The sequence below is a fragment of the Colobus angolensis genome, unplaced genomic scaffold (genome assembly GCF_000951035.1).
Source record: "Colobus angolensis palliatus isolate OR3802 unplaced genomic scaffold, Cang.pa_1.0 Scaffold2, whole genome shotgun sequence".
Taxonomy (NCBI): Eukaryota; Metazoa; Chordata; class Mammalia; order Primates; family Cercopithecidae; genus Colobus; species Colobus angolensis.
Window position 1 is genome coordinate 2,160,741 of NW_012115154.1, and position 12,338 is coordinate 2,173,078.

At 38.6% G+C, this 12,338-nt stretch overlaps 1 protein-coding gene across 1 annotated transcript in view; it reads left to right on the forward strand.

The window, feature by feature from the left end:
* The window catches only part of LRGUK (leucine-rich repeats and guanylate kinase domain containing), a 130,271-nt gene that overhangs the window by 51,759 nt on the left and 66,174 nt on the right, over positions 1 to 12,338 (forward strand). The window contains exons 10-11 of the mRNA XM_011941220.1: positions 41 to 147; positions 5,527 to 5,646. Of these exons, the coding sequence (XP_011796610.1) occupies positions 41 to 147; positions 5,527 to 5,646 (227 nt within the window). The remainder of the gene's footprint in view (positions 1 to 40; positions 148 to 5,526; positions 5,647 to 12,338) is intronic.

Here is a 12,338-nt window from a genome sequence, read left to right on the forward strand (position 1 = left end):
AAAACTTTTTTTCCCTTTTACATCTCTAATTCTGGAAAAGGTTTCAGCAGTGAATAAATATGATCCTCCCCCTGAAGTGCTTGCAGCTCAAGACCACCTGACCCATGTTGTTAACAGCGTGATGCAGCCGCAGAGGATCTTTGACAGGTATTTATTAGGAATCCACAGGCCAGAATTCAGGGTGAGCAAGCAAAAGACAGCCTCATCATTTCCCCTAGCCCTCTATTTTGTGACCCCTTTATTTCCGATAAATGCTGCTTTTTACCCTTCTCTCAGGGAAGGGGCCAAGTCTTTATTTGATAGATGATATTGTCTCCGTTATAGTATATTATTAATATCATGTACTTGAATGTGCTGCTTGCTTGCTGGTATTTTCCCAAGCATGGTGATGAGTTGATTCATCTTCACTAGTTTGTCTGACCCCTTGTATGGTGGCCATTCTGTGCCAATCAACACTGAAATCTTTGGGGGAAAAAAAAAAAAGTCAATTTTTCTGCCTTATGAGAGAAACACAGACCTTAACCTTAACAAATTATTGAGATAATTTATATCCATTGTAAATTTTCCCTCAGCTGTGAGTGAATGCTAAATACCCTTGCCAAAGACTGTTCCATGAATTCACATTATTAGGGAGTCCCTTAGAAGGAAGCCCAGCTAGCCTAAGGGAAACCCGAAGCAGTCTTTGCACTAAGGTGCGATAAACTCAGCAGGGAGGAGTCGCCCAGCTCAGTGGAACACATGAACAGAGTCTCTCACCTCTGAATTCGAAGACAGATTTACCATGCTTTCTCCATTTCTTTTTAAAACAATCTGTTGGAGCAGATGGCCATATATGCTATAAGTATAATGGATAAATTCTATCAATACCCAAAGGCATTTTAAAAATACTTGTAAAATCTCTTGGATATAAATGGCTTCTCTTCTTCATGTGGTATTTGCTCCTGTACTTCACATGGCTGGTTTCCCACAGAGAGCAAAATGTTTTATTTTGCAACCCAGGACATGATTTTTACATATAATTTAATAACGTAGACATTGACAGTTTTACATGTTTATGGTGGCCCTCTAGGTGAAATGAATGATCATTTATTTACATGCATCTGGAAAAGCACATTTGATTCAAAAGAGGGGCATTTATCTCCTCATTGTATTTCTTTTCTAGTTTATGGTATTGCTAGTTGTTTCATGCTTTAGGGTACACTTAAATAAAAACATATATCAAAGACATTTGCAGCAGTGTTTGATAAACACATATATCTTGATCATTTCTGGCTGTCGGGCAAACAAGAACAAAGGTCAAGTAGGCCCAGATGTTCCAGGATGGAGTGGCATTCATTGTGGAAACTCATGGACACAGGACCAGTAGCTAATGTGCAGGCCTGCAATGCCCTTCCTACACTGTCTAGGCCAGTATACCGCTCTCTGTCAGCACCAGAAGTCAAGATTCAGGAGAGGAACCCCAACCCTTGGCTTTGGGACTTGAATGCTGTATTACTGGGGAATCGCTGTCCCCTCTCCTGGTAAAATTGAGGTGAGGATACAGTATTAAAATGACATGACCAAACCTTGACTCTGGTCTGGTAGTCATTGATAGCTTCTTACCTTCTGATATGAGAAAGTTCTCCAGACTCATCTTGTACATGTCCTGTCCCAAATCTGTAATCAGCCTTTTCTGCAAGAAGCTCTGGTTTTAGAGAAAAGTAGTATTGCCCAATTCCAGTCTGGGGGTTAAGATACTCATTGCTACCAGGTTGGTCATTTATTTTGAGGCCTTTTAGTGGAAAGAGCTAAGAATGTAAATCTTTTCATCAGTTCATCTGTCCATCCATCCATCCATCCATCTAATCTATTTGTACCTGTCTATATTTGTTCTATCTGTATCTATCTATGTCTGTTTGGGTAGACCTACCTGTGTCTATCCATAAATAGATGGATTAAATACCTTCTGAATTCTTGATATTTACAATTTGCTTCCAAAACTACAGTTAAGCTTTTACTCAACCTCCTTGCTATTGTATGGGTATTTCCTTTTTTCCCACACCAAGAAAAGAAATCTGGTTCTAAGGGACACAGAGGAAGATGAAATTACCAAATCCCATAATTACTCATTTGAAAAAATCCTAGATTGTAGCACAATGGTATCAGAATACAAGTACTAATACTACCTCCAAAATGATTCCTGAAACCATTAAAAATATTTTTTTTTGCCTACAATTTACCAATTCTCTCCTGTGTTTTTTATTGTGGTAAAATATATGTAGCAAAATTTGCCACTTTAACAATTTTAAAGTGGACAGTTGAGTGGCATTAAGTACATTCATAATGTTAAGTAACCATCACCACCATCTGTTTCCAAAACATTTTCATTACCCCCAACAGAAACTCTGTACCCATTAAGCAATAACTCCTGGTTCTTCTCTGCTCCCAGCCTCTCATAAGCTCTAATCTACTTTTGTCGCTATGACTTTGCCTATTCTATGTATTTCATATAAGTATCAACCTCCCCGTTTAGAAAATGGTGTTGTACTATATTTTATATTGTCAAAACTTACAGCCATCACATACCGTGCTTTCTCCCTCTTTGCTCTCATTTAGTCTTAATTCTCTGGCTAACTACATAGTTGTTGCTCACTACCAGTTGTTACATTGATGTCCCTTGAGTCACTTTGGTTGTATGAAGCTTGTTTTCTAGTAGATTCCTTAGGAAGGGATATGGGATCAGTATCCTCTGAATTCTTGCATGTTATAATAATGTGTGCCCTTTATACTTGAAAGTCATTTCTGCTAGATATAAAATTCATGACCCACACCTTTTTCCTTGAATATATTAAAAATGTTACTCCATTGTCTTTTGGCATAAAACATTGTCAAAATCTGATGATAATTTAATTTTCTTTCCCTTATAAGTAATGTGTTTTTTTTTTTTTTTTTGAGATGGAGTCTCGCTCTGTCGCCCAGGCTGGAGTGCAGTGGCGGGATCTCAGCTCACTGCAAGCTCTGCCTCAGCCCCCGGGTAGCTGGGACTACAGGCGCCCGCCACCTCGCCCGGCTAGTTTTTTGTATTTTTTTAGTAGAGACGGGGTTTCACCTTGTTAGCCAGGATGGTCTCGATTTCCTGACCTCGTGATCCGCCCGTCTCGGCCTCCCAAAGTCTTGAGCCACCACGCCCGGCGCTTTTTTTTTCTAATTGGAATTTTTTTTCTTTTTCTTTAAAGCCCAGTAATTTTATTAGACTATGTCCTGGTATTAGTTCTGGGCTGATATTTCGGGTATAATGTGTGCCCTTTCAATGTATAGTGTTTTTTTGTGTGTGTTCTTTTTTTTAATTTCAGGGAAGGTTTTTTGAAGTATAGCCTCTGTTTTCTGTTCCTTTGCTTTGGTTTTCATCTTCAGGAAGAAGATCTCTTTTGCTTATTTTCAATATTTGTCACTTTCTTTTTCTTAGTTATTTTTTTGAAAAAAATATATTTTGAGATAATTGTAGATTCACATGAGGTTGTAAGAAATAATACAGAGAAATTCCATAAACCAGTCACCCAGTTTTCCTCAAGGGTGATATTTTGCATAACTATAGCAGAACATTAAAACAAGGAAATTGACCAGGAAATCCACCAACCTTATCGGATTTCACCAGTTTTGCATGTACTCTTTTGTCTTTAGTTCTATTTACCTCTGTGCAATTTTATCACATGTATAGATTTATCTTAGCGCCACTACAGTCAAGTTATAGAGCAGTTTCATCACAAGGATCCCTTGTAATACTCTGTAATAGCCATAGCACCTCCCTCCCCCTCATCTTCCCTAACCCCTGGAAACCACTAATCTGTCCCTGTCTCTATCTATAATGCTGTTATTTCAAACATGTAATATAAATAGAATCATACAGTATATAGCCTTTTGGGATTGGCTTTATTTGTTTCACTCAGACTAATTCCCTGGAAATCCATTCAAGTTGTTGCATGAATCAATTGTTCATTCTTTCTTATTGCCATGTAGCATTCCATGGCATGGAGGTATCATGGTTACTTGAATTGCTCACCTGTTGAAAGACACCTGGACTGATTCCAGTTTTGGGTGATTGCTAATAGAGCTGTCATGAACATTCACGTCCAGGCTTTTGTGCATGTATACAGCTTCAGCCTGCCTGCTTTCGGCAGGTACCCAGTGGCTGTTTTGGGGTTCACTTGCTCTCAGATCTGCCAGATGCTGCCCATTGCTTCCTTCTTCTTCCTCCTGCGTCGACTCCAGTACCACACAGGTGTTGTGGGTCCATGGCTCTTGGTGATACCGTTTCATGTACTTATATGTGTTTCCCTTAGGCTTTTGTTCCCAAATTTTTCTGTTTTTCTGTGGGAATTCAGAGAGACTGAAAAACTATGCTGTTTCATTGTTTCCACAGATTCTACTCAGAATCTACACCTTCTTCACAGAATCCACACTTCAGCCATGTGGTTTTTAAAAACTTTATATTTTATTCTAGGTTGCTATAATTTGTGTCATGAGTGGAGTCTAAACACATCGTTCAGTGTGTTGCAGGAGATTTTATTTTTATTTCTTTTATTTTTTATTTTTATTTTTGAGACAGTTTCACTCTTGTTGCCCAGGCTGGAGTATAATGGCGCCATCTCGGCTCACTGCAACCTCCATCTCCTGGGTTCAAGAGATTCTCCTGCTTCTGCCTCCCAAGTAACTGGGATTACAGGTGTGCACCACCATGCCCAGCTAATTCTGTATTTTCGGTTGAGACAGGGTTTCTCCATGTTGCTCAGGCTGGTCTCGAATTTCTCACCTCAGGTGATCTGCCTCAGCCTCACAAAGTGCTGGGATTACAGGCATGAGCCATCACGCCCAGCTGCAGGAGATTTTATTAATGAATTCATTCTTTAGTCCAGTCTTCAGGCTTGGCAGTCAAGCCTACATTTGTATATCAGCTCTCCCTGATTAACTATCACTTTGAGCAAGTTAATTGACCTCCTTGTACTTCAGTTTCTTCATACGTTAAAAGGGGATAATGACAGAAACATCTTCATTAGCTTCTTGTGATAATTAAATGAGGTAATACATGTATGACTCTTAGAATGCTTCCTGGCACATAGTAATCGCTCAGGTAAATTTTAGCTATTACTGTTAAGTTGGCTTTGCATACCTGCATTCTAATTCAGTAGTTATGAATATTTATCTTAACTTTACAGTCTTATTTAACAGTCATTTCTTTCATTGATCAGTTTTGGGGAGGAATATTTCACTCTAGCAATCGAGAACCAATAATTATTAATAGTTTTCCTTTAAAAGTCATGTTAAAGCAAATTTATAGAAGTTCATATTTTACCTTATACTGTTATCTATGCTTTGAATATGATTTTTGACATATAATCAATCTGTTTCCGGAAAGAACAACTATTCTTCTAGGCAGTGTCTTCTATAGTGAGTCCTCATTCAGCCGGGTTAATGATGGCCTAATGGATGTAGTTCATGTGCTGTCTCCCTGGCTGCAGTAGGAGAACTGACTCTGCTCCTGTGTTGTAGCACTCTTCCTAGCCTGGATGCCCCTTATCCCATGCTGATACTAGCTGGTCCTGCAGCTTGTGGGAAACGAGAACTTGCCCATCGCCTCTGCAGACAGTTTAGCACTTACTTCAGATACGGGTAAGTTTGTTTATTGGCTTGTTAAGACTTGGAAATTTATCTGAATTATTGGAGGTATCAACAGTTCATTTCTAGTAAAATCTCTGATATTGCTAATGTTGGCTATTAATTTTAAGCAAGTTCAGAAATGTACAAAACAACTTAATATTTAAGTTACACTTTATAGCAAAACCAAAAGTGGTAAGTAAATTGAATGGTCAATAGATATTAACTCTTGGTAAGGACAGAGCACCATGCGAGTATTAATCCTTGACGGTAAATTATTGATAAAATTGGATCAATGTGATTACCTGGTTCTGAAACGATAGAATCTTGATTTTTGTGCCATTCTAATCAATATGGTAAAGATGATTGCTAAAGTATACTTCTAGCAATAGAAGAACTTACCATATAGCAGGAAGAAACAAAGTAATTTTTCTTTTTTTTTTTTTTTTTGAGATAGAGTCTGGCTCTGTCACCCAAGCTGGAGTGCAGTGGTGTGATCTCCACTCACTGCAAGCTCCACCTCCTGGGTTCACGCCATTCTCCTGCCTCAGCCTCCCAAGTAGCTGGGACTACAGGCGCCCGCCACCTCACCCAGCTAATTTTTTGTACTTTTAGTAGAGACGGGGCTTCATTGTGTTAGCCAGGATGGTCTTGATCTCCTGACCTCGTGATCCGCCCACCTTGGCCTCCTAAGTGCTGGGATTACAGGTGTGAGCCACCACGCCTGGCCAAAACAAAATAATTTTTCTTTTGCGAAGCAGACAGTAAACATACAGCAATGACTCCCCTGTTCCCCACAAAAATAAGCAAGCAAACCAGCATGGCTCATTCATGCTGTTCCCCACCTTTTCCATAAAAGGCTTATCAGCTTCTTTGTCGTTTATTATACTGTGATATACACTGTATTTTTTTTTAACTTTAATTTTCCAAATGCTTAAGTTAATTCAGTCTCAGCCCAAATCACCCTCCAGGGTTTGAAAATAAACATCTTTTTAATTAAGCATAATGGCATTTGAAGGCAGGCTTCTCCTGTTGCCTTGCAGTATGACAGCATGAATCACCATGTTGTGATGTGTGATGGGCAGATCTGTGTTCAGGGACAGACTGTCCTCTCTGTGCTTGGAACACGTGCCAACGGCACTTGAGCTTCTTTGTCTCTGACAGGTCTTCCTCTTTTGAGATGTATTTCAGGAGGAAGGAAGAATGGGCAGCAAGTTTTTGTTTTTCTTTCCTTCAGGTTAGCATTCAATACACTTCAAGTTTTCTGGAGCAAATATTTTGCTTAGTGATGTCTTAATGACCCAGTTAAAATAGAGGAACATATCCAAAAAACTAGAACCATCAGAAAACACACACACACACACACACACACAAAACTCCAACTGAGTTTAAAAAGTTTTTTAGAGCCTGAGGATAGTGGCTTATGCCTTTAATCCCAGTTATTTGGGAGGCTGAGGTGGGGGTGGATCACTTGAAGCCAGGAGTTCGAGACCAGCCTAGCCAACATGGCAAAATCCTGTCTCTACTAAAAGTATAAAAATTAGCTGGGTGTGTTGGCGCACACCTGTAATCCCGCTGCTTGGGAGGCTGAGATATGAGAATCCAAGATTGCACCACTACACTCCAGTCTAGGTGACAGAGCAACCATCTCAAAAAAAAAAAAAAAAAAAAAAAAGATTTTTTTCAGAGGTTTTGTTGACTCAAATTTAGAATTGTCTGTCATCTCTTAAACTGGTTTCCTCTTGTATTTTTTATGTATGGCAAATAAATTACTTTTAGATTAGTGGTGCCTGTCAGGGAACTGAGGATGTGACTACAAAGATATATAGGACAGCCAGAAAAATAAGCGCAAATTATTTCCTAATGCTATTACAAAAAAAAAACTTCCTTCCCTGAAGCTACACATGTTCAAACAATGTAAACACTATTTCAAACAGGTCCATTTATTTAGATATTTAAAATTACATCCTTTATTTGAACAACTCTAGGCCACAAACACTATGGAAAAATTTATTGATTAATATATTTTAAATACCCTGAAGTAACAAAAATAAATTAAAACTTAGTGTTAGAATAAAAATATAGAGTACATTATGTTTCTGTGGCTGTACTGAACCTGTTGTAAAAGATAAGCTGAACACAATGAATACAAGGTCAAACTAGGGCGAAAGGGTATATGCTATTTTCTAATGCATAAATTTGGAACTTTTTAGCAAACCAAAGTGACCTATGAGGAACCAAGGTTTTCTCCAGTTCCTTTCACATCTCTGATCCCAGTTATGTAGCAAATGGTTGGTAGCCCAGTCCTGTTTATTTCTCTGTGATATGCTACTGCCAAGACATGCTTTGTTGGATATGCTTTTAGAGGTGTTTATTGACTCATCATCAAGATTTGGAGCCAATCTGCCCTTACATTCTTATCTGGCGAGGCCTCCCAATTACTCATTTTCATTAAATCTTTTATTTCCCTAATTAGAATGTTTATCCATCAGGCTTGTAATGAGTTGATTTAATGTCTGCTTTCCTTACTTGTATGTAGCCCATTGAGGGTAGGGCTCATGTCAGCCTTGTTCACCATTGAGTTCTCAATGCCCAGTATGTGGCCAGACACTTAACATGTGTGTAATAAATAATTTGTTAAATAACCGACTGACTGATTGAGTAAATGGTTGGCTGAATTAATGGCATTGTGTGCAACATATCATAGAAATTACTATAATAAGAAGCATGGGTGATTTTCCCCAACCTCCACTGATGGAGCTATGCAGAGATGAATGGATTCATCACTTGTTCATTCTTTCAATAAATACTTATTGATTTCCTCTCTTGTGCTAGTCCCTGAGGGTACAGCAGGAACAAGACGGGTGAGGTCCTTGCCTTAATGAAATCTGTAATCTAATGGGGGATTCAGACCTTAGATAATTAGTGCTATATGAAATTTAGGTGGAGGCACTAGATGGCCAAACAGAATCCTAAAATTAGCTTCATGCTCCAGTACTGTTACTGCTGCCACTGCTATTTTTCTCTTCTGGCTGGAATTAGCGGTGAGTAGAAAGACACTCCTAACTGGCCCCCTCCCAACTACAAACTCATTCATCTACCTCCCTCAGAGGTTCAGAAGCACCATCCAACCATTCACTGTCATCCTCATGAAGGCAGAGGTCAAGGTTTGTTCAATGGCAAATTATTCTAAGAATTTCATCAAGGCATGGATAAAAGACTATGTATCAGATGAAAAAGAGTGTTAGATAGCTAGTTACTTTATCCATTGAGAAAGTAAGATAGTGCTACGTTTATATGCAGCAACTTTCTAGTTAAAATTTAAAAATAAAACCAAAGCGCCTTCTCATATTCTCAAGGGCAAGTCATTGCTCTTGTTTAGATTTTCTTTTCTATTATTCTTTATCCAACATAAGTTTTATTGATTTTTAATTATGTAAAAAGAAAAAAGGCATGAATAGAGTCTCATGGTGAAACATAAAAGCATTTACAAAGGCACTTTCTCCACCATTTGCTTGAATCATTTCTTTCCCTCTTCCTCGTTTAATTTTTTCCTGGTATTTTACTTCCTTTCTAAATTGCATCGACCCAATATCGAGACATTCAATGAAAGTTTCGCACACTAAGTTGCATATCCAGTTATATAAATGTTGAAAACGTAACTCAGTCACATAACAAATATTGGTGTGGCTGAGAGATTTTGCTGTGGTTAGGTTTTGATTTTACTATTTGTTCTTGGTTTTAGAAATATGTTGAATGTTCTTTCTTTACCAGTATTAGTTATGGGTGACCTGGAGATATGCATTTACTTTCTTCAAAGTCTCTCTGTTGATTTCTAGCTGAGCACCCACAAATCAGTGACTTCCTGGAAAAGTGCCAGATAATGAGAGCAATACAAAACAATATCAGCATGCCTGTCTATCTTCTAGATTTAAGGCCATGAAAGTGATCTGAATGGCCCTGAAAGAAAGACTTTATTCTTTCTTAGATCTTTATTTTATAGCCATCTCTATTTTTATTTTTAGCATTGTAATACAGTAAAATAAAAGACCACAGCTATTTAGCTACATGATATGATATGAGCTGCAGCAATCTAAATGCAATCTCAGCTAATGTGTCTGTTTATACACATGTGACAAATTTGTAGAATGGTTCATTTATTCAATATTTATCAAGCACTGTGCAAATGCTATATGTGGGTGATGACACTGTGAAATGAACAGGTATGGGTCTTCTCCTCCTGGCAGCTTACAAAGTAGTATGGGATTTAAACAGGTAAATGCTCACAAGATCGTTTGATGGGTGCTATGATGAGGGAGGTAAAGAGCCTCTGAGATAGAAATAAAAGAGACGTGGGAAGTGGGGCTTGAGTTGGGGGTGTATTCTAGGCAGAGAGTACAGCATATGGCTCAGCTTGGACTATCAAGGGAGATGGCAAAAGTTAAGACTGGAAGGACAGACAGGGGTCTGGTCATAAAGGATTTCTAAACAGGGAGGGGAATTATGTGATCACATTTGCATTTTAAAAACCATATCCTGGTGGCAGTTTGGGAAAGGGCTTAGGGAAGGAAGTCTGGAGACAAGAAGACCAGGTAGAATGTAGTGACAGGTGATGATAGCATGAGTCAGAAAATGGTGTGTAGTTACTGAAAAGTGTAGTTACTGAAAAGCAGAGTAGTGGCTTCATGGAGTTTGATACTTAGATACAGTATGTGCTGGAATCTTTTGTGTGGAGGATCACTTAAATTGTGTCCAGCAAGCTATTGACATATATCTGCACTGGGTGTTCAGACCAATTTCATTTACCTCCCACATTCCTCTAGGAATACCTGGGCTTTTGTGGCTACCCATTGATAGAGCTCACTTCCTAATAATGTGATGTGCTGTAATATGCTTGAATTCAGATGTGCTCAGAGCCAAGCCTCTGCCTAAATATTTGCAGTAACAAGTTCATTATTTCCTGAGGCAATCTGGTTCAGAATTAAGATTCTAAATCTGCATGCTTCTGAATGACACTGAAAAAAATTCTACTTCCTCATCCACCTGCTAGCTCTTCTTAGATATCTTTTCTTCCTGTTACATTTCCCTGGATATTTTGGGATTTCATTATTTGGCCAGGCCTTTCAATTCCTTTTCCTCTTGGTCATCTCCTTTCTGTGAATTCGGTTTGGTAGTAGCTTCAGTGACACCTGGCCATGAATTGGCACCCTTAGACTTTTAGGACCAGAGTTGGAGTCTGGGGTTCATCTCTAACTCAGTCCTTTTCTGTGTTAAGTGAAATTACTGGAATTATGGCTCCTATTACAAACCATAATTTAACTAGTAAATTAATTAGTAAATAATGAACCTGCGGAAAGATTTAGACAAGGGAAAAGAAGAATTTTGAAAGTCCTGGCTCGAGCAAATTTCTTTGTCTAGAATTTGGTATCATTTTTCCTATGTAAGTTGAGTGAAATGTTGCCTTCACTGTGAAGCATTTTCTTTTTGAGATGTTCATATTTGGGCGGCATATAACACAGTGAACATTTGTATATGTGGAAATTGGATGACAAATTCAAAAACACAGATCATCTTAGGTTCTTCTTAATAGAAAGTCTGCAGTGGCTGCAGGTTCTGTCATCAGCATTCTGCACACCAGTGGAACCATCTCTTTATTTACCTGCCTAGAAGCTTCAAATTGCTCCTTTGTTTTGTCTTCCTTTGAGAAATTCAGAAGAAATTCTTGCCACTCAATTCCTTTGTTGAGAACTGTAAGTTCAGCATAATGTGTAAAGGCTATGCTAAGAGTTTGCTGCAAGGGTGCCAAGCTATTGATTTATCTTCCCTGACTGTCAAGGACGCCAATAGACAGAGGGTGTCAGGTCTCTGCTAAGGCGTGTGAAGAAATGCCAATGTATTCAAACAACAAAACAAATGCCATGGTGTTTTGACAGCCTTCTCTTAGAATGTGCTCTCTTTCCTGAGTATATAATTTAAATATGATGTTAAGACCTTAAAATTTATTAGTACAGTTAATTCTTGAGTAGAATGGAAAGGGAGCAGTGGTATGAATTATAAACACTTATTTGTCTTTGACTTTGCAATGAAGAGCCTTTCGAGGTTGCAACTTTACTGTCTGAATTAGTATGATATTAACAAGACTTGACTTTTGAGTCATCTTGGCATTGCTACTTAGTAACATTCCTTAATAGCTGTGCCTCAGTTTCATTATCTATAAAATAAAAATAAGAAATAATACTTAGCTCATGGTTTTTGTAAGAAATAAATGAAATAACATGTCAAGTGTCTAGCTAGTCTCATCTCTTATTTTCTTATTTATTTATTGAAACAGGGTCTTGCTCTGTTACCTCAGCTGGAATGCAATAGGGCAATGATGGCTCGCTGCAGTCTCAAACTCCTGGGCTCAAGTGAGCCTCACACCTCAACCTCCTGAGTAGCTGAGACCACAGGGACGTGCCACCACACCTGGCTAATTTTAAAATTTTCTTTGTAGAGACAGAATCTCACTATGTTGCCTGGGCTGGTCTTGAACTCCTGGGCTCAAGCAATCCTCCTGCCTTGGCCTCCCAAAGTACAGGGATTGCAGGAATAAGCTACTGTGCCTGGCTCTCATCTCCTATTTTTAAAATTGCAGGAAAATCTAAAAATCAGTTTGCATTTCCTGCACTTAACAGTGGAAGGCAGAATTATATGAATTCAAGAGTCCT